Source organism: Vigna unguiculata, chromosome 3, assembly GCF_037176805.1.
Source record: "Vigna unguiculata cultivar grain cowpea cultivar isolate G323 ecotype 2 chromosome 3, ASM3717680v1, whole genome shotgun sequence".
NCBI classification, from domain to species: domain Eukaryota; kingdom Viridiplantae; phylum Streptophyta; class Magnoliopsida; order Fabales; family Fabaceae; genus Vigna; species Vigna unguiculata.
The window spans coordinates 70380432-70403991 of NC_140794.1; the positions used below are offsets into that span (position 1 = coordinate 70380432).

The 23560-nt window shown below is 31.9% G+C and overlaps 2 protein-coding genes and 1 long non-coding RNA gene across 7 annotated transcripts; all 3 read right to left on the reverse strand.

Annotated features, from left to right (window-relative positions):
* Positions 1 to 2120: 2120 nt before the first annotated feature.
* On the reverse strand, positions 2121 to 5729 carry OEP37 (chloroplast outer envelope protein 37). Of its 2 annotated transcripts, none has more exons than XM_028064992.2 (6): positions 5147 to 5726; positions 4982 to 5071; positions 4714 to 4884; positions 4293 to 4387; positions 3560 to 3680; positions 2121 to 2579 (listed from the first exon to the last, which is right to left on the reverse strand). In XM_028064992.2, the coding sequence occupies exons 1-6, from the start codon at positions 5579 to 5581 to the stop codon at positions 2448 to 2450; spliced, it is 1044 nt and encodes a 347-aa protein (XP_027920793.1). In that variant the 5' UTR covers positions 5582 to 5726; the 3' UTR covers positions 2121 to 2447. The 2 variants fall into 2 exon arrangements, with proteins under 2 accessions (XP_027920793.1, XP_027920794.1); XM_028064993.2 differs by lacking the exon at positions 2121 to 2579 and adding an exon at positions 2730 to 2934 and having other exon boundaries at positions 5147 to 5729.
* A 10619-nt stretch (positions 5730 to 16348) lies between these two features.
* LOC146888043 (uncharacterized) lies at positions 16349 to 18189 on the reverse strand. The gene is made up of 3 exons (XR_014993593.1): positions 18103 to 18189; positions 17914 to 17997; positions 16349 to 16581 (listed from the first exon to the last, which is right to left on the reverse strand). It is a non-coding gene; the product is annotated as an uncharacterized LOC146888043 (long non-coding RNA).
* Positions 18190 to 19801: 1612 nt separating this feature from the next.
* LOC114177724 (ankyrin repeat protein SKIP35-like) lies at positions 19802 to 23268 on the reverse strand. 4 transcript variants are annotated; one of them, XM_028063213.2, is made up of 4 exons: positions 23117 to 23268; positions 21728 to 22484; positions 21071 to 21503; positions 19802 to 20697 (listed from the first exon to the last, which is right to left on the reverse strand). In XM_028063213.2, exons 2-4 carry the CDS (start codon positions 22318 to 22320, stop codon positions 19891 to 19893), a joined length of 1833 nt encoding a protein of 610 aa, XP_027919014.1. In that variant the 5' UTR covers positions 22321 to 22484; positions 23117 to 23268; the 3' UTR covers positions 19802 to 19890. The 4 variants fall into 4 exon arrangements, with proteins under 4 accessions (XP_027919014.1, XP_027919015.1, XP_027919013.1 ...); XM_028063214.2 differs by having other exon boundaries at positions 23100 to 23231; XM_028063212.2 differs by having other exon boundaries at positions 23056 to 23196.
* Between the last annotated feature and the right edge of the window lie 292 nt (positions 23269 to 23560).

The following is a 23560-nucleotide window of genomic DNA, read 5'->3' on the forward strand; positions in this document are numbered from 1 at the left end:
TAACCTCTATTATTCATAGTTTATATACATGTGTACAGAGGAAGACACAACATAGTTTGTTAAAATCTAAACACCCCTCACATTTTCCAACATTTGTCCTTGTCCACATCCCTTATTCTTTTTCTATACTTATAACCAATTAGCCTTCCACTACACCCACCTCATTATTTAAGTTATGGAGGTGGAGAGTAGCACCTATAAAAATGGAGAAGGCCAAGGACAAAAGAAATGGATGGAAAGAGGTGAGAGCGGTGTTGAGGAAGGAAGAAGGGTCAGAGAATGTGTCCACCTCTCAAATTAGGGGTTTTAATATACTTTTAATGAAAAATAAAATGAAAATTACAAAATTTACGGATACAGATATTAACACTCAATTTCGTCCGAATGAATACATTTGTTTTGTTAAACAAATAATAAAATAAAACAAAAAATATGTTTTCGATTGATGATGGGTTTTATAACTTTATTTCTACAATAAAAAAACAAAAAGAAGGGAGAATTTAATTTGTTATCACACCCTTCTCATAAGCCCAAATGTTTTGTACATATTTTCACCCTCACACCGTTTGTTATTTACACACTCCATACATGACATGTCAGAAAAGGACATTTCATCATCTATAATATTAGGAGCAATATTATTCATAATATTTAGAATAAATATCTTGAATTTATGTTTATGTGATGTTTTTCATTGATTTTTGAAGATATTATTTTAAGAATTAGAAGCACATATTTTCGATAATAATGATTTTTAGAGAATGATACAATTTTAATAATTGGAATAAAATATTACTTGTAATAATTAGAATTAATTATATGAATAATATATTATGATTTGATCAAGATCTTCATGTACCTATACCAGAAAATATATGATTATAGTAATTACAGACCAGACAATATTTTGTTAATAATTATAATCAATATCCTGAATATTAGAGTAATTACAGACCAAACAATATTTTGTTAATAATTATAATCAATATCCTGAATATTATGCAACATGCAACGATCTAATTTCTATGATATGTTTTATTGGGACCAATTCCTTCCTCATATATTTTATTATAATTAAAGACTACGATTTCAGTGGTATCTCAATGTGTCTATATAAACACAACACCTCTCCAATGCGAGAAATAAAACAAAAAAATCGAAAAACTTCTTTTCTTTCTATTACTAGAGTACACACGCAAAAGGGATCACCTTAAATGTGTTTGGGATTTATGATTGATTGACTTGTTGTATGACTAAATGTATCTGGGTTCGAATGTTAGGTTATTAATATGTCCAACCCTTCTCTTTCTTTTATTTTGGTAATTAGAAATATTTTCATAGACTTTTAATTTTTTTTAAAAATAAAAAATAATATTATTTTTTTATATAATTTTTGAATATGATGTCAAGTAATGGATTTACTTGATAACTAAGTTTGTTATCATGTTAAATCTCGGATTCTCTTGATATTAATACAATATATATATATATATATATATATATATATATATATATATATATATTAAAATCTAAAAATTAAAAAAAAATAATAATATCAAATAACAATTATGTTTGCAAAGAATTATATTATCCCTGATTTTCAAAAAAAAATTAAGGAAATATGTAAGAGTAAGATATCATCCTTGTCGAGTTCTAAAAAATAAAAGATAATTTTGTTTTTTTATCTTTATTAATTACATGTATTTATTTTATTTCAGTTTTGGGAACAATAAATATTTTAAAACATCTACTTTTTTTATCTTGCATGCTTAATAAAATGAAATCAGTATTATGACTGTGGGTGTTAATACTTTCTCCATCGTAACCTACTCCTGATCACAAATTTGATTTCGAAAACGATTTATTTTAAGATGTTTCCATCATTTTCCATAATAAACTATGAGAACGATTCCTCTATATTTTTTTAAATTATTTTCACTATTTCGTCGCGATTTCGGTTACATCAGGAAGTAATCGGGTCTATGATGTTTTTCACTCATGGACAATTTGAACTTTTTCCGTAGGCACAAAAAAAAGACAGTATGGGGGTCCTAAAAGAAATTGCCCGTAATTTGATCCCGTCAAAAACAGGAAAGAAATTGGTTTAGACCAAAAAGAACTTACAAAGTAGTACGGGCTTTAAAAGTCTGATCATTTCAGGATTGCCAGCATCCGATAACAATTATCTGCCAACTTAAAAATCGGAAAATTATCTTTACAAATTTTGTACGATGAAAATTGTTACCAGAAGCTAATTACAACCTGCTATACCCCTAAGAAATTAGCTGCCTTGGAGAAGTATCAAACTGTCAAATGATCAATACCCTTTTGCAAAAGTATGTGGAATATGGAGGGATGAAACTACGACGCCATGGAACTGCACAAAGCCGAGATACCCAAGTTTTTATACATAGAAAACAGGTAAAGTCCCCCCCCCCACTCGAGCCTTAAAAGTCCCATCTCTTCTTAATTCGAAACATCAAAACAGAAGATTTGATGTCGTCTTGCGGCACCTGAAGCATGAATTGAACTTTCATCTGCATCGGAGCTGTTTTAGCTTTCCCACCTTCATCTCCAACCTGAATGAAACTAAAGTGGTGACTCCGAGAAACAGGTAACAAAATACTTCAGGTGGAATCCACTACCATCCACAATTTATCTGCATACACTTGACAGACTATTTTCTCACTACTGAAAAGCGGATCATAATCTAACAGTTTAGAGATAGATTGAAGCAATCAAGAATTGGAATTCCAACAAAAGTCTTGGTACAAAGAAGATAATAGCAAAGTATTAAAAGGAATTTAGTTAAACATTCAAGAAAAGAAAAAAAGGTAAACCAATAAGCCATTTTCCTATATTGATATACTATCTTCCATGGTTCAAGAAGTCCATGCATGCATCCCTTGTGCAGGAGACAGTATTCAGTGGTGCCTAAATGTAAAACAACAATGCAGGTTTAATGTATTTCGAAAGCTATCTACAATTATATTCTGAAATGTAAGTGCTCAAACCGAAAAGTTAGCTAATAATATGATAGAAACTAGGTCAGAGTTCTATCAACTGAAAAGAGTACAAATGATTTGCAGAACTTTCAAGAGGCCTGGACTCCTCCAACAACAATATGAATTGTCTCTCGAAACACAAGATAAATCCTTTCCTTTTCAACCCTTTAATTGTTTTATAGGCAACATGTGCTGTCTCTCTAATTAGCTCAGTCCAAAACTTACTAAATCTCAAATTATTATACTAATTAACCCTGGGGTCACTTAACTTAACGATTTGCTCCATTGAGGAAGGGATCTGGGACAGTGTATGAAACTACCATTGGAAGTATGCAACTCCACTGATATTTTACTTCATTTGACAGATTTACGTCTTGTATCAAATAAATATTGAAGACAAGAATTTTGGTGCAAGTATGTATGTTATTGCATATTAAGCATTAATATTTGAGAAATAAAAAGACTCTGTTACTAAAAACTAGGAATTATAATCATAACAAGGGGTATCAATGATATTGAATATGAATTACATAATTGAAAAATGAAGCACTTACCCAAAGAGATGCCCAGCCAAGGCGAACCTCTGAATCATAACCAGCTTTAAATTTAAAATCTTTACCATAGGTGCGCTTGTACACAGCACTCCAATAGTTGGAATCACAATTATACCAGTAGCTATACATTAAGCATTTAAAAAAAAACACATCAATAAATAGGCAAACTGATTCTTTCAATTAAAATGTGTCACTGAAATACTATAATGCATAAAATGTATAGCAGGTAATCAACATCTGAATTAGTTAATTAAATAGGAATATAAAACAATAGCAGCTATGACGAAACAAACTGGGATTGTAGCATAACTTACAAGATTACAATTATAAATGCGAAAATTGAGAAAGCTAAATTGCAACTTAATTTCTTCTCCAGATGTACCTTCACAAGGTCAATTTGTAGATATTCCAAAAGTATTGTGGAATCCAGTTTTAAAAGGATTTTTAGATGGATCTTATGCTATTGTGAAGATGAAGCCAGGTATCATAGCAAGTTTCAAAGATTTTATTTCATGTTATGTGTAGATAGGATAAATGGAACCCAATATTTAAGAATATACGATATGACAACAATTATAGCTCAATAATTAAGGCGTACATTATGTAGTTACCATTAACGTGCATAGTTTTTCAAACTCAGTTAAAAGGAACTTATCTATCATCTACCGAGAAATTGGAGTGCAACAAAAACAGTGAATGCACAAATGAAAGGTTCTTAAGAAAGTGTCATAACCTTAATTTGTCAGAAGGACCAAACCGACGCTTAAAGGCAAAAGATGGGGCATTTGAAGGAAGTGAAAGTATTGGAAGAAATGACATTTCGTCGTCCTGCATTTATTTAAACATTCAACAGTAGGCACAAGGTAGTATCTGACAACCAAATACAAATGATGGGAAAAATAATTGATACCCAAAGCGATACACTTATGATATACACGAAGAACGACACTCTATTATAATTTACACTATTAAAAATACAATGTTTTGTGGGTCTCACTCAAGATTTCATAGTTCCAAAAACTTTTAACCACCAATTAAGTCTTAGAAGAAGCGTGGAGAGTGTGTTATCAGCACTTCCCTTTTGTCAGGATAACAATGATGGGGAAGTAAGTAGTAATGCTCCACGAACAATAATCCTAAAACCAGGAAAGTACCTTGTAGCAGTATCTCAATTTCACTTCTTCATCTTTGTACTGGGCGGAGCAGACTCCATTCAAAAATTGTCCTTTAAGAATCCCACTGACAGACAACAAACTCTTGACCTCCTCGTCTTCTTTCTCTTGCAGAGAAACTTCACCAAGAGGAAATCTTAAGGTTGCTTTCGGCTGTGGATAGAATTCAAACAAGAAAATGATGAAATATAATAGTAGTATTGTGTTTTTGCGTTTGTTTTTTCCAAGATAAGATGATTCGAATACAGACCAATCCAACGGATGGAACTGGAGTTGATAGCTGAAGTGAATAGCCAGGAGGGGCGAGGTTTGCAAGCATGGTAACCTCTCCTTGTTGAGCCTTTGGAGAAGAAAGAAGAGAGACATGAGAATGTGAAGAATTAAAGAATGGAAGATGCAGAGGTAGAAATAAGACCTTGACATCGTGAGAAGCAGTGAGTTGCAATCTGGGACCAACATCGAGAGAAGTCTTAACGAGAGCATTATGGTCTTCGAGGTCGTAGTGGAGGCTAAGGTGCTTGGATACAAAGCTGATTTGGGGTTCGGAGATGTCGCCTTTACCGCTGTGGTTGAATGAAAACTTGAACTTGGCAAGGCTGTCCAACAACTTGCAAGAAATTTTATGGAAGAAGACTGCGCTTTCACTGTCGAACTCGGATGTAACTCTGAGGGCTGGCCTCCTCGGAAATGAGAAGAGATTTCGCTTACAGTTGTGTGTTGATGTCACTGCCAGAGGCAACTGTGACTGTGGCTCAACCACCGCAGTTGCTCCTGCGGATGGGACCATGATGTAATTAGGGTTTTCAGCTGCTGATTCCATCTCCACCCTCCGATTCTCTCTCTTTAACATGAAAGCCACTACCCTTCTACACCTCTATTTCTAGGGCCACCGGCCACCGCTAAATGCTAACGTTTCTTATTGAACTAAAATTCTATCCCCATTAGATTCTTCCCATGCCTGCTTCATACAAAATAAAATCTAATCTGATAGTCTCCTTATTTTCTTCTGTCATGAATTATTTTATTTTGGTCTTAAATAACATATCATCGTACCGTAATTAATAAAAAATAATTAAAGAATATAAAAATTTCAAAATTTTAATATAACAACTTTTTAATAAAATTTAAGTAAAAATATTAAAATATATGATATGAACTTAAAGTTTAATTAAGTTATTTTTTATTTTCTAAAAAATTAAACATGTAAAATATCATCTATATCACTTTCAAATTAACTGCAAAATGACAATGACTGGTATATAAATTTTGAATATGTTAATAAAATCATTTTTAATAGAAATTTAACTAAAAATACTTAAGTTTATTATAAAATCAAATCTTAATTAAGTTATTTTAATATTTTTTTCTATTATAGCTCTTTGCTTCTTGAAAAATGAAAATAAAAGACAAAAACATGACAAATTTTAAAGGGCACAAAACTGATTATATTTTCAAACCTTGAGATAAAATACATGAATTGAAATTATAATAACAGATTATTTTATCATATTAACATTTTTTTTTTATTTTTAAGTTATTTTAGTTTTATAGTAGTAACAAATTTAAATTGTGCTTTTAACGTATAAACCTAATTATATTAATTATATTCATTATAGGGAAATGCATTATGCATTGCATAAGGACTCATACATCTTAGTCAAAGTGAGTTTGATATATTTTTGAGCCAAGATTGATCTGGTATATCTCGGTCATAATAATTTGGTGAGTCTAGTCTTGTATCTGCTTCATTAAATACTTGATAAATTTTAATTAAAATAAATTTGGTGAGTCTAAGGATAAATACATGTTGGTTATATATCGACTAACTCACTAACTCGATATAAGTGACCAAAGGTATGGAACGAGAAGTATTAAACTTAAAAAAACATGATACATCCGGATAAGGACCTGCTAGCTTTGACAAAACAATAATACACATGTTTAAACGTTACGACAATTACAATTATGTATTTGTTGTTAGAAAATGATTACTCAAATAATACTAAATACTAATAATAATATAAATATGAAATAATATAATAATAATTATTAAATCAATAATAATACTAAGACAATATATAAAACAATGAATTTTAATCAGAGATCAACAATTATAATAACAATAATAAATAAAAGATAAAAGGTAAGGAGTAGAAATATCTTGGGTTGAGACATGCATAGCGCTATCCTTAGAGAGAAAACGCCCTATTGCACAGGGCTAAACAAATACACACTCATATGTGTTTCAAATCATATACGTTTCTCTCCCAAGATACAACAACCCGTTAGATCGATCGGGTGCAGCAAAGGATCTCCGAACCTTATGAACACCATTGTCTTAAAGATAATATAGAGAACAAAAGAAGAACATTTTAGAGAAAACTCTAATGTTTCTTGTCTTTGTTGTTATTTTTTTCCCATGCACCTAGGTGGTATTTATAGGTAGCAAAAGGAGACAAAGCAGTAAAGTATAATAAGAATATAGCCGTTAGCCATAAAACACATTAACCCATAAATTAAAGGTCTATAAAAACATGAGTAACAGTAGAATTTTTATTTTAATTATTTATTTTTTAAATTATATTAAAATATTTCTAACAATTGTTAGCATTTATGAAGGGATCTAAACGTTAGTTAGGTTAGTTAGGTATACAAAGGTGACTCAGTCGTATCATGTAAAAGATATATTAACCTTGCTATTATCACTAGAATTACCATATATTTCATACAATTGACTTAAGTTTCAAAGTACTTGTAAGTACTTGCTACCCCATGGTTCATTGTATCAGATTTGATGAAGATATTTCAATCTTGAAGATGGAGTACATCCTCACAAGCAACAGAAAAATAATATCATAAATTGCAAGACAAATCGGTTCCATACAAGAACACATTATATTACTTTTAGATTGTCCCTTAACTTATTTTTATTGACATTTTTCTATAATTCACTAACACAAAAAAGGTCTTTTACGTCCGACGCGTTTTTCTTTTCTCGTCTGATTTATGTCTGATTTACATCTGGTACACAGTGTTAGACGTAAATTTACGTCTGGTACACAGTGTCATACATAAATTTTTAAGCATGATTTTTTTGACAAATTTTCATGCTTTTGTATCGTCAATCCACCACACGAAACGCAAAACGCAAAAACAACTATAGTCCATCCGCACGCCAGATCTGCACCAAACCACCGCAGGTACTCCACGAAGTCACCACGCAACCACGACGCAATCGTTGGAGCACCACCACCTCCACATGAACATATTGGCTTCATCGCACAGATCAACCACCAGCCACAACGAGCACTTGTTGAAGTCGATCCACTTCCTACAACACTCCATCTTGCCGAAAACGAAATGCAAACCACACTGCAGATCCATCTCCAAACAACGGTTGAAAAAGCACATGAGAGGCACCACACCAGGAGCAAACACCCTCTGCGACATCACGAACCATAGTCCTCCGTTGTTGCACTTCCACCAAACCGTCATTCTTGCGTCTACAAAAAATTGGGGGTTTCAATGTAAATGGAGGTCTACCAAAACATAATCAAAAGAGAAACAAACTTCTCAACAATCAACCACACGATGAAACAATGTGCAGTCGCAAAACCACAAATTTACTTTCTCGCACAGTCACGACACTGTGGGGAAGAAGATTAGGGATTTATGTTTTAACATTTACGTCTAACGCGCTATAGTCAAACTTAATTTACGTCTGACTGAGATAAATCAGACGTAAATTTACATCTGACGCGTTGTAGTCATACGTAAATTTACGTATGATGGGACTAATCAAACATAAATTTACGTCTGATTTGTCTCAGCCAGACGTAAATTTACGTCTAACTATAGCGTGTCAAATGTAAATTTACGTGTGCCATGTACAATTAGACATAAGAAACGAGATTTACGTCTGACCCTATGGTACCAGACGTAAACAATTGATAACTTATTTACACGTTTATCATCGATAATTTTTTATGTCTGATTTTAGTGGGCAGTGACGAAACTTGGATAAAAATTTGAGGGGTACCAAATTTAAACTTTTTATATATAAATTATTCTTATTAATTAAATAAATGTTCATTTCCTCTACTTAAGTTATTTGTTCACATCGATTATGTACTTTTCAATTTCTAATATTGTTGCTTTCTATTCCAATTTAAGACTATTCAACTAATTTATTATAAGTAACAAAATTTGTAATGCAACCCAATTACATTCATAAAATTTTACAAATTTAAACTGAAAATACAAAATCCCTAAATTTCATAATTTATAATTATACTAATGTGAGGAAAACTATAATCAGGGTTTCTGCTAATTTCATAAAAGAATTCCTAAAATCTTGATTAGGGTTCATACTAATTTGGAGAAAACTTAAGTTGGGAAAAACATCGTAATAGGAATAAGAGAATCATAAATTTAAGATACATAAATTATAATAGAATATTAATATTGATTTATGAGATATATTGTAATAATGCATTCCTCAATCTATCTGTTCTTTAATCTCTTTCCCGATTATCTTTTTTATTTTTTTTATTTTCATACTTTCTTGATAATTTATTGAAAAAGAACCTTATGTAAAGCAAAATCCTATTCTTTTTTATTAACGAACATCCATCAAATTGATTTTTATTTTATTTTTTAAATAATAAAATTACATAAATAAATAATATATATAAATAAAATGATAAAAACTTTTTAAAACTTAATATATGTAATATAATATAACTATAATATATATATATATATATATATATATATATATAATATAATTTTAAAATATATAAATTACATATAAGAAATAAAATTAAAGAGTTTTGGGGGAGGCATGGCTCCCCTTAGTCACATGCATGTTCCACCAATGTTAGTGAGTCAGATGTAAAATCGCAAACATAAAATGTCTATTTTGTGTTAGTGATTTGATTCCATTACTTATAAGCATCATATGAACATTTAGAATTTGGATTCCCTACTGTTTTTATATGTTGTTTCTTTATTTGTGTCTTCAAAATATACTAATGACCACTGATTTTGAAGTTTTAAAATAGGGTTAAATATGTTTTTGGTCCCTTAACTTTCAGTAAATTTTGAAATTAGTCCATTTTGAAACTTTGGACCAATTTAGTCTTTCATCTCTCGAAATACGTGGATTTAGTCCTTTTAATCAAATTTTGTTAAGTTTATTTGATGTTTCAAGCGCGTTTCAAGATTGTATTTGAGTTGTTTATACTGTTTGACACCTTTTTGTTTTAATGTTAAGTCAAATATTATTATGAAATGTGCTTGAAATGTCAAATAAACTTAACAAAATTTGATTAAAATGACTAAATTCACGTATTTTGAAAAACAAATGACTAAATTGGTCAAAAGTTTCAAAATGGACTAATTCCAAAATTTACTTAAAGTTAAGAGACCACCAAACACGTATTTAACTCTTTAAAATATATTAAAAATATCTCTAAAATACCAAAATAGTGTATTTTTAATGCTCAATTGAGAATAATAAAAAAAAAACTCAACAAAATAACTAGACTCGAACATTCAGGTAATAATTTATTGACATAATTTTATAATTTTAAATATTTTTGAATAGAAGAAAGTTACTATAATTTGAACATATTCCTTAATTCTTATATCTATTTCCATGTTTTGATAACTTCATTCTGTTATATACTTGTTTGATGTTTATGTTTACATGATAAAAAGAAAACTTGTAAATAAATTCTCTTATAAAAAAAGAATCTGACCTTGTAATTTATTTATTGTCGTAACAAAATATAGTATAAAAGAAATCGTCTCGTGTTGAATTTAATGGGTGGTTTTTTATTATTTTAGAACATGCATTCTTAGTCTTATTTACTTACGTGGTCTGATCTCATCAAGCTTAGTCTATTATTTAAGGAAAAAAATACCTAAAAATTATGTTATTAGTTTATGAAGTATGATGTAAAATTAAATTTCGTCCATTTTTTAATTTTGATAAATTTTATGTTCAAATTTAAGTAAATAAATTTAGTAATTGTTAATTAAGAGTGTTGAAAATTTTGTGGCGTGACAAATGGAGATACACGCTGGTGTTTATACATTTTATACGTGGTTTTAAAGAATTTTCTGATTTTATCTTTTTTTTTTCCCCTCTCTAATACATCTCCTATCATCATCCTCTTCAAATCTTAGCATTTACCTTCATCTTCCAGCACCCTTAACGTCCAACTATTACTATTTGTCACGTTACAAACTTTTTTAAGACTATTAGTTCACAAAGACTATATCCAGTTTAAGGATCAAATTTCAACAAAGTTTGAAAGAGAAACAAAATTTAATTTCACATATTATTAGTACAAAACAGACTTTTTAAGTATGTTATTTTGGATTTTTTAAATTTATTTTCGAATAGGCTTAGATTCAGCCGACTTAAATTTCAAATTTATCAATAATAACAAACTTAAATTTTAAATATGTTGACCATAAACTTATGTTTACTATTTTTTTTTATATCAATTTTATTCTTGCACGAAACTAAAACCTGTAATAAAGAAAATTTTCTAAAACATAATAATAATTAAAATTATTCATGTCCAATACATAATAAACCGTTTCAAAGTAAAAAATAAACATAATTTAAAACTTAAAACGAGATCTAAATGAAAGAATAAATGTAGCATTTCAATTTCAACAGCTTAAAACTAATAAAAATAGGGAGTTTCATCATAGTTCCAAAACAGATAATCCAGTGTACACGATATATCAATACAGTCTTACAAAAGGTATGACTATAAAAATATATCACTTATACACTTAAACTAAACTAATAAACTCTGTACTACTGACCACTGCTAAAACTCCCACTGGAAACCTCCTCTTCAACACTAACACGATGACTCTTCATCCTCCAGAAGTGTCTTTGACACTGCAACCACATCTGCTCCCACCGAATAGGTGATCATCGCAAAAGGAAACATACAACACAAGACAGGAACACAAAAAACAAGGGTAAGCTAATCTGATTAAGGAATCATGCAGTTCAATTATAAACAGAAACCATGCAATCTTTCTCATTATCACCAGAATCATATAGACCACCACAACACATATACATGACTCTAAACTCAATATCCGGATTATGTAAGCGACATCGGATCTCTTAGTGGCTTGCACCTGTGACGGTTCCTAAACTCTGCAGAGTTTGGACACAAGGGGTTATCACCTAACCACTCCCAAGGTAAGTCCCATCACCTCTATGACGGATCAGGTTCATAGACCAGGACCTCCTGCTACTCCCCCCGACGTAATCCATCATACTCTACATGAGTCTTAATGGTTACTAGGAGCGTTAGGATACCAACCAAAACTGAGTCCTTATGTCCTTACATACACTAAAACATTCCTCTTAGAATTTCCCTTGAAATCCTAGTTCAACCACTTCTTCTCATATTCCAACTTCATGCAATTTCACCACACATATTACCAGTCATAACAATTCATGCATATCATAACTAAGTTCATATTTTAACATTCAAACATAGCTTCATCCATTAGAAATAAAGAAATAACACTCAACTGCAGGGGTTCTTGCCCAAGCTGAAAGGTCTCGCCCAGGCGAAAGGGCTCTCTCGCTTAGGCGAGTCATTCTCGCCTGAGCGAGGCTCAAAACAGAGAACAACTCAAACTTTGGGCGAATTCTCACTCAGGCTAAGTTGTCTCGCTTAGACGAGAGTGACTCTCGCTCAAGCGAGATCTCGCGCAGAGACAAGGGATGAGTTTCTGGTGTTTTCGCTCAGGCGAGAGCTGCTCGCTTAGGCGAAAATACCAGATTTCCAATCTGTTCTCACATGCAACAATAAAGAAATCTAGCACAATCCAAGCATACACTCAATTACACAATTCAAACACTCATACAACAATCAATCATGCAATTCAAAGTCATCAGAATGATTTATATATGAAATTCAAGTAAAACAGTTAGCTTCCCTTACCTATTATCCTGTTTAGACAACTTTATAAACGTCAACGCCTTAAAAACGTCAACACCTCTAGCTCCACAGGATGCTCTATCTACACATAGAAACATCACAAGAACGATCAGGACATACCGTTATGATCACTGATCAGCAGAGACTCATACTGATGATTAAAACGTCGCATGCAAGCGGAAGAGGGCTTGCATGCAACAGAAAACAGAAAAAGACTAAAAAAAAGAGCGGAAACTCAACTTACGTGAACGGAGAAACTGATCGGTCCAATTTGAAGAGCTCACCGAGAGGATCAATCCTACGGTCTCGGTTCTTCAATCAGACGACCAGAGAGACAGAACCTCTAGAGAGAAGTCAGAGAACTCTAGAAAAGTGGTTTCTAGAGAGATGATGTGTTTTAAAATAATGAAACTCGTTTATAACAATTATATTTATACTAAAACCTTTTAATATTAAAATAATCGAGTCTCACTATTTTTAAACCACTATCACTTTTAAAACGCCATTTTCTAGGGTCTTATAATAAACACTATCAATTACCAATAAGACCTATAAAGGAAGGGAAATGATTAGTTGAATAATTATCATAATTTAAAAAAAAAATTATAGTTGATAATACTAACCTATTAACCTATTGCTCCCACAAATTATATATCATTGTTAAACAAGCCAAGCCCATAAAATGCATACTTGAAGGTTTGATTTATAGTTTGACCTAATATCTTAATATCTTAAGGAGAATGCTAATCACTATCGTTAGAACACTGATTAAGGATAATTAATTTGTATTGGTTATATCATTTTTACATTAAAAATTGAAACAATTAAATATATTAATTAAGATAATATAAATACATATAACAAATGTTATAACTACTGATATAAAATAATGACTTTGAAATTTTTAATGTCTCTACTAAAAAGAAAAAAAATCTATATCTCTGGTGACACTTCAAGAATCTCTCAAAGTGAAAGTTTCAAATGTAAAGTAAACATTTGAAAGGTATGTTTTTAAGTTTTGCAAAAAAAAAAAAAAATCTTCGACGATGAAATTATTATACCTTTTTGTGAATTTTTTTTGTCTTTATACTATGCTTTCAATTTTTTTTTTTTGAATATGCTTTGTAGACGATAAGTTGCACATTGGATGAAGATAATGATAGAAATAAGAACAATAATGAAAGACATTTTGACTTGAATGAATTTTTTAATTATTGTTTTTATAAATTTTTTAGATATTTAATATTATTATTTTTTGGTTATTTTATTAATTTAAATTTTCTTATATTTAATTATATTTATTTTTTAGCAACATTAAACATAGTTATTTTATTATTTAATTATTTTTTAATTTTTATTGATGAATATTAAATAAAATATAAAACACATGTACAATATTTATGTGCATTTTTATCTTTTAAATAAAATAAAATCATATTAATAATAATTATGTCAGATTTAATTTAATATCAAATTTATTTATATATATTTTATAGAATTTAATGTATATAAATTACTTTTACCGATATTCTAAAGACACTCGTAAGATCCGTATCTTAATTATGAAAACTCTTTTGAAGAGAAAGCTCATCCATCGAAAATTCCCTGCATGACTTTCACCTTCATTTTTTCTTCATTCTTTTGTTGGATTCCATGTCATTCAATATCATAAATAGCTAAATTTTCTTTTGTTGGAATTAGGTGTAATTAACAAACTTTCTTATACATTTTAGTTATATTTTTTATACATACTTTTATATTAATTTTCTCCATTAATATTTAATTTTATATTAAAAAAGAGACAAATTCAATACATTACAGTATCTAAAGAATGACAGAGGAAACAAATGGAATGAATTTCGTATATAGTTATGTGCGGTTAGAATGTTATGAACGGATTGGAAGAAATTTGAAATTAATAACGAAAAGGAATTAAAAAGTCCATGCTCATTAACTCAGCAAGCCTTGAACCTACAATTCAAGTATTATGTATGTGAAAATTTGGTTTTTTTTTTTTTTTATCAAAATGGTATAATGTTTTCCGTAAATTACTAAAATGGACTAATTTAAATAAAATTACCAGTTTGGTGTAAATTGTTCCTGACATTTATTTTATTTTACTCAAATTTTAATTATGACAACCTAAATTTATGTAAGATAAATAATTATACGAAAATATCTGATTGAAATGGTTTATTGTGGTAGGTGGATCACAAAATTTTTAAAATAATTCAACATATTATTCATTATTTTAGTAAATAATTATATAATTTATTTTAAAATTAATATAAAGTTGATGATCGGTTATATAATTTAACTATATTATTGATGATGTTTTAACTATTATAGTCTTTACTTATCAAATATTCTACCTTTTAATAAATGATATTTAAGATAGTTATTTCAAATATTTTGTTAATATAAATATGGTATTAGTATTTTTTTTATAAGGTGATTAGAAATAAAATACATAGAGAAGTCAAATTTTAATTATAACAACGATTAATTTATGTATATAATACTTATATAATACTTATATAATTTATTTTAATTTTAACTGCATATGTAATTAATTAATAAATAATTATTAAAAGTTAAATTGTTGAATATTTAAGATAAATACAGGATTAGTGTTTTACAATTTACGTTCTCTTATAAAAGTAAAATATTTTTACAAAAAGTCAAAATTTAACTATCACGACCATTAATTAATTAATTAATAAATAATTACACATAAACTATTAACAAAATAAAATTGATTATTGAAAAATATCAAAGTAATGGAAGCTTAAAATCATATCATAATATTCATGACACCTTATCCAATTTTGGAAATTATTAATTCCACTTTATAAAATTTACAAAGCATGAAATTTTAATGACAAAATAGATAATTTCTCCTATTGTGTCTTTGTTGAGATAATACGAACATTTTTTTTTAAGTTAAACTATTTGATCAATTTCATTATGAAAATGAGTAATTATTGGTTTCCCGAATAACTTACGATGCATTTGAGGGTCAGTTTTATATTAAAAAAACATTTTGAAATAATTTATCCTAAATAAAATTTATTAAAAGGTATAATATTTGATAAGTAGAGAGTATAACCAATATAGTTAAATTATACAAAAGATCATCAACTTTATATTAATTTTAAAATAAACTATATAAGTATTTACCTAAAATAATAAATAATATGTTGAATTATTTTAGAAGTTTTGTGATCTACATATCACAATAAATAATTTCAATAAGATATTTTTGTAGAATAATTTATCCTACATAAATTAAGGTTGTCATAATTTAAATTTGACTTCATATTTTATTTATAGTGACGTAAGTTATAAAAAAATATTGCTATCAGTTTTATATTAACAAAATATTTGAAATAATTATTCTAAATAACATTTATTAAAAAGTAAGTGGTGGGTATATATGTAGTAAAAACGTTATTAATTAGCAATGTTTTGATTCCAAAAATTTGGAATTCGTTTTGTCAGTTCACAACTTTTAACTTCAAAAGAACAATAATTGAAAACTGTATGCCATGCTCACGACTTTAGATACGTGTATACTGTTACGTCCCATTTAATTTAATACATAAAATTAAAAGGAAACGTCACACAGAGATAATTAACTATGCAGTCCTGGGGTTCATAACATCACCCCAACAAAACCAGGCACACCACGATGCCAACAAAAGCAGGATAACAAATTTAACTAAGGGTTTACAATCCAAAGACAACGAGTACAAGGGCCTTAGCCCTAAAGAAAGCATGACAGAAAGAAGCGTGAGATCTAGCCCAGATGGCTAAGCTGCTGGATCACCGTTCCCTTGCTGACCACGAGAACCTCGCCCATCTGCTCCCATCAACCAAGTCGATGATCATCGCAAGAAAGAACAGCCACATACAATCACAACCATGCAATAAAACGGGTAAGCTAGAGCCAACAACATATATCATGCAATCAAGCATATTTTCATCATCTCATCCACATAGCAACCAACCATGTTATGACTCTTCATTCAATACACTACGACTCGACTCGACTCATCCGGATACGTATAACTTGGTCGGATTCAGCGGATGCTTGCACTTGTGTGGGTACCTCTGCTCGAACCTGAGCTGCTCGATCCCTGAGCTTTGTAATACCAGTGTTATAATGAATCAAATCTCTCCCACCACAAGGTTAGCCCTTAGTGAGTTTCAGGCCTCCTGCTACTCCCACCACAAGAGTCAGTCCGCTCTAAGTGAGACTAACTGACTCCTCGGAGCGTCAGGATGCAACCTTACCTTGAATCCTTACCTAGTTATACAGATGGGGCACCACCATGAACACCCACTAACAGGGGCCATGGAATTACGTCCCGACCACTGAAGCGCAACCCCGGAGGTCTCACCTAGAGACCCCAAGGAAATTACACGCTGACACGGACCAACATTCGTAAAATCAGCAATAAAAGAATATTAAATAATATTATCAATTCCTTATCAACCCTTGAAGTTTAATCCTCATATCAATCACATCCTAAATCCATACCTCTGATCATCACCACCCCAATGAGTCTGGGGTCTCATCTCATATTAATCACGTGTTCCTTTGGTTCCAACCCATTCATTCATTTCACATGCCAATATCATACTCGACCCGTCATACTCAACTCATGCATCATGCCAAACATACCTCATGCTCCATTATATACATATCACCCATCATACAATCATACTCAACCAAAATAGATTACTCGGGAAACATCAAACATCTAATACATAGCACAGTCTCGCCCAGCACCTCGCTCAGGCTGAGGGGTCTCGCTCAGGCGAGATGTGCTCGCTCAGGCGAGCCTCCCCTAGCCTAGGCGAGAGCGCCAAAAACTAGGGCATGGGCAACACGGGATCTCGCTTGGGCGAGTTGCCTGCTCGCTCAAAAATTGAGCGAGCCGCCCGGGCGACTTTTCGCGCAAAAACCTTAGGCGAGCTCCCTGTTTCATCTCGCCTAGGCGAGATGGACTCGCTTGGGCGAGATTAACATGTCTCGCCACTGTTCTTCGCTGTACCGCCATGTTTTCCGGCCAAACAACACATGCAAGCTGTTTTCACACATCACAACAACAGATCCAACCATGAAATCAACAACCAACGCAGAAACAGTTCTAAAAAGACTCGAAACTAGAACCCTAGCTTCCCGTACCTGAGATTCAAGCTAGCAAAGCGCTCCGACACTCCCTCGACACCGAACACACGAGCACAACAGCTCAAGGAGCGAATGGAAAAACTGAAAGGATAGAGAAACAGGAGCACGACATGGGTTATTTGGAAGCCCTAACGGAAGGAAACGAGAAAGAACAATGGAGACGAGAATGACTAGCATAGTACTTACATGGAGTAACGGAACTTCCCGGCAATGGAACCCTAGCAGAAGATGGGTGACGGCTGCAGCTCAAGGTAAGGGCAAAGTGTTCTGAAAATGTAGGATACCCTAGGTTTTAGGGCAGACCTAAGGGCTTACATGTTTGGGCCGACCTTAGGCCCAACTACAAGGCTGAAAAGAAAAGAAAGAAAAATGGGCCTTACATATACAAAACTCATTTGAAAAAATAATGAAAATTTTGTTTATGTAACGACTTGACTTGAGCAAAATAGATTAGAAAATCATATATTTTGTGGACAACTTACATCAAAATGATAATTTTATTTAAATTTGTCCATGTTGGTAATTTACGAAAATCATTATACCATTTGATAAAAAATCCTAAAATTTGTTTTAGGGCTTAGTAAATGACTCCTTAACTGAAGTACCGAATAATTATATATAGTGATAACTTGCCGATGAAAAAAAAAATTACAGTGATAACTTTCTTACATATCCTTCTCCCCTATGTTACGATCAAAGACATTTAATGAATAGGTATATAAAATAGATTTTATGATTGTTGATATGTTAACCAGTATGTTACGACCAAAGATATTTAATGAACATGTATATAAAATAGATTTTAGTTGTCTTTTTAAATCATGTATTTAGCTCTTTAAAACTATGTGTTTCTAAACCTAAATAATGATTTATAGTTATATTCATATAATTGTACTTACGACTTTACTATTAATGTTTTAGAAATATTTACAGTAGCAAAATAAAATTTATGTAATATTTAAATAATTTGTATAATTAGACACTAGTGTTTATAGTATATAAGAGGAAGTGTGTTTGAATATATATATATATATATATATATATATATATATATATATATATATATATATATATATATATATATATATATATATAACCAACATAACTCATATTTTCTTATATTAAGGAAATTATGTATTCATATGAATGAGATTTGGTACATTGTTTAATATGGTTGTTTGGTATAGTAAAAATGAACAAATATTCCATTTTAATACGTATCAAATTTGACTAGATTTATATATTAATTGCATTCTAAACATTAAGGTTCTAATCATATATGGGGCTTGTGATTAATCTATTGATTTCTATAGAAAACCAATAGGCACTTAAAACAAGTCCACGTTATAATGTTATGGTTTTCTTAAATTTTATTTCGGTAACGCTAAAAATTAAGTGATTAATCGGTAATAATAACTATTAAAAACTAATCATTCAAAGTTTGATGTTAGCACAATTAGTACTTTGAGAGAACCAATCACAGTTGTTGATGCATGTTTAGATATATTCCTTCTACTTACGTATTTTAAAATAAAAGACGGAATAACACCAATTTATCTTATTATAGCTTCTTCATCAAAATCAACTAAATAAGAATTACGAATTTCGATATTTTTATATTAGTAAAAGTTTACATAAAAGATTTGGTACAATCATTTAAAATTTACATATCAAACTACCCATAGAAAATATATCAGTCGTTAATTGGAGTAACCTTTTTCACCTTTACTTCAACATCCTCCTACCAATACTTCATAATTTTTGTTTTTCTTTGCATTCTTCAAGAAACAATGGTTTATTCTTTAGACAAAAAAATGACAAAAAAATATGCACATTTAAGATACTGAGCTATAGAGGGAAACTACATTTAAAGCTAACTCCCAGATAAAAATTATCAATGGTGCCATTCATTAGGTAATAAAGATGGGTGTCAAAAGGAAATAAAAAATTCAGAGTATTGACAACCGAATATAGCTAAGCAATGCGGGTGGGATGGAGCAAAAAGTGAGGAAGATGCTGTTCCAAAACGACCACTAGCTCTCTACCATGGGTCACTTCATCCAAGACTCTATCCCCCAGCCTTCTAGCGGCTTCAACCAGTTGTCCCCTAAGCCGTTGTGAATACAAACAGCCACCTGCCTTGATACACTCTCTATAAAGTGGGAGGTAAGCAATTGCCACCGTCAGGGGGGCAGGAAGATCTCTCAAGCAAATCGGAGACTCGCCCCATTTAATGATTCTCACAATGTTCATGTGATGTTCTTGCCCCAACCTCAATCCCTCCTTATAAGCTCCTTCTGACCAATGCTCCTTAAGAAAAGTCTTCAGCTCAGGTGCAACAGCCTCATCCTCTGATTTAGCAATAATATCTGCAACGGCATAAGTAGCTGCAGGGTCACCTAAGAAGTCAGATTGAAGGAGAAATGCTACACCATCGAGAGATCCACCACTCCGCTCACCAGCAGCCTTTAGAATTTCAACACTGAGTGCTGCAAGGACCTGCTGAGGTACGTGCGGCAGAAGATAAGCTGCAATGTGAACTTGGCAGCTAGAAGTGGCTGCTGTAAGGGCAAGACAGAGCTCCATGTCTCGGCAACCCCTCTGCACAAACCACTCAACAACTTGCATGCAACCCCTCTCAGCAGCTCTCATCAAAGGGCCCAAAAAGGCTATAGCATTTCCCTCTTCCACCAAGCACTCCATAGTTCCTATCTTGCCATAATGGGAGGCAAAACCCAGTGCCAAGTCAACATCAACATCCAAGCTGTTTCTTTGTGCAATCTGCATAGTTTGATTTCCAGCAAGGCATGCAAACATGAACCAACAAATTTCAGCAGACTATAATATAAAAACAGCAGTTCACTACTACACACACACACAAGAGGAAGAAATGGTAATGACTAAACCTCTTGCCCCCAAATTCTTCCAAAATATGCCATAGAGATGCTACCAAGTTATAAAATAACACCAATGTTAAAACCACATGATCCTTTGATATGACACTAAATGCATCAGAACTATAAGTATGACTTCAGCCACCATGGAAAAAGTTCTGCTTCTAAGTATCGTAACAAAAGTTGGCTAACACCCACTAAACATGCTAGAGAAGCATTAATTCATAGATTGAGAAAGAAAAAGATCGTAGACATATCACCTGCAATAATATGCGCACAAGTTCTGTACTACCAAAACGTGAAGCCTCCAAGAAACACTGATTGACATTGTCTGCACCACCCTCCACTAGCATGCCCAGCAGCCCTTGGATCACTGTAGCTGACAAGCCAAATGCCCAGCCTGGATCAAATGAGCTTGAGAAAAGAGTAAGAGGAAAACAAGCCGCATCAAAGGCCTCACTGAAGTCCTTCCCTGTTAGGCGGTTGCCAGCAAGATCAAGGAATGTCTTAAAGGCAGATAACCGAAGCTGGATTTCAACAGCTGAGCTGTGTATCACATTTTCCCTATCATCCTGCAGTCGTGAATGGATACCTATGCACTTCAAAGCCCATTCAGTAAACTTTTGAACCTTAGCACCAGCTTCTGCCTTCAATACTTCATCTCCATTGCATTCCTGGAGACGCTCATGTAACCTAGCAAAAAGCAGAGTTCATGCATGAACTTCAAATACCATTAATTTAAAACCAATATTTAGGATTTTACGTTTTGCTCTAAAAAGACACATTCTCTCAACATCACTACCCTTCTCCAAACAAAAATAACACTCTTCCAAATCAACTACTTCATTGGTGACTGAATTTTTTCCCCTGACACAAAAAATAATAAAAAAAATACAACCGATGTGGGCAAGTCATACCTTTGGGCCATTACAGTAACTGTATCAGCCAGACTCATTGTTCTGCTCTGGCAAGCAGAGACACATGAAGCAAGGAATGAAGTCCTTAGAGCAGCTCTTGTGAAGTCATAAGCACCATTAGCAATGATCTTCTTGATAAATCCCATTATCCCATTAAGCTCTAGCTCTGAGCTCAGGAACCAGATGGAATCCAGCGTGATACACAAGGCATCATTGAGCGTCTGGGGATCAGCAACCAAAATCAAACTTTCTGCAAGCTCCCAATCATGGGAACTCACTGCACCCTGAAACAACCGACCCAATTCAATCCTGTCTTGTCTACATAGTTTCTTCTCCAATCCAATTTTCTCATTACTTCCCAGCTCACAATCTATTGAAACCGCCCTGGATTTGAGCTTCTTGGCATTGCAACAATAAGAAGTAGACATTCTTGATTCTTTCCTCATAAGTGGCGCTTCTCTTGAGAAAACTACACTGCTACCTTCTCCTTTCTCAGATGCAAAACCTTGATTTTCATTTCTATGGAATTCAATTTTGTTATCCTCAGATTTAATTTCCATGAATACAGGATTCTCCACTTCAGTCTCATCCATCACAAATAAATTATCAATCCACTAGATAGACGTCATGTTCTCATCTGTCTGATCTCTGTCTTCTTTATCAAGCCCAATAAAGCTAACAGCCATTCTTCAAAGCACATGAGATACTGAATAGGAGAACTCTAGCCTCTGGTTTTCAAATTCAGGGAAAGCAAGTACTAAATAGAAAAACAGAATTAATAATCAACGGTTTTCCAGTATAATATAACTTTTTGTCAGAAAAATTACAAAAAAAAAAGTAGTTCAGTCTCGAAGTAAATCCAGATGCTATCCTCATATGAATTTAAAAACCCTAAACACAGGAGTAAATGTTGAATATGAAAAATAAATTGTTAGTTTAACGCCGTTTCATTTTAATGAGAACACATTATAAAGCATAACATGAGATTAGAGGAATTCAAATCTTCCGATCTTGGGGCATAGACAAACGAGGGCAAACAATAGCGTCAAATGCAAACCATAGCGTCAAACCCACGGGTGTGGAACAAATAAACCCTAAACAGAATCGAAATGGTGCAGAGATATATGATGAGAGCAATAGCCAATCTTAAAGATGATTAATCAGAATTGCACATAGTAGCATATAACAATTCAAGAAAAAATAGCTTTTACAGCTTTACAAGCAGTTAATTAGCATCTGTTGGTGGAAGGGGCAACAAAAGAGGCAGGACAAAAGAAATTTATATGATAAATAGCAGTAGGGAGGGAAGAGATGAATTGATAGAAAACCTGACAGCTTGAAGAGAGAAATTAAAAGGGTGGAAGAAGAAAACCTGCTCCCTGACCTCACCTCTTGTTATGCTTCTTGAATTGATACTTTCATTTCCGACGCCAAATATAGGTGTTCCAGTAATAATAATATCCTATTTTAAAAACTTCTCTTTTATTGTTCTCGTGATTTGTGTTTAAGATTGATACAAACAAAATCAACTATATTCTAAACAAAATAAACAGAATCCTTTTTAAATTCTTAAAAAACTCAAATAATTTTAGACTTCAATACTGTCATCACAACCTCAGCCTCTCATTCATTCTCCCTAAAGCATTCTATTTTTTAGTTAAAATTTAAAACAAAAATAAAAATAGTTAAAATCCTCCTTACAAAAAATAGTTATAATCACGATGTTTGGGAATACTGAAGAAAATATAGTAGTTTGGAGAATTATATGTGATACATGTATAATTTTAATTTTATAAATTATAAAATTATAAAATCATAAAACTATAAAATTAA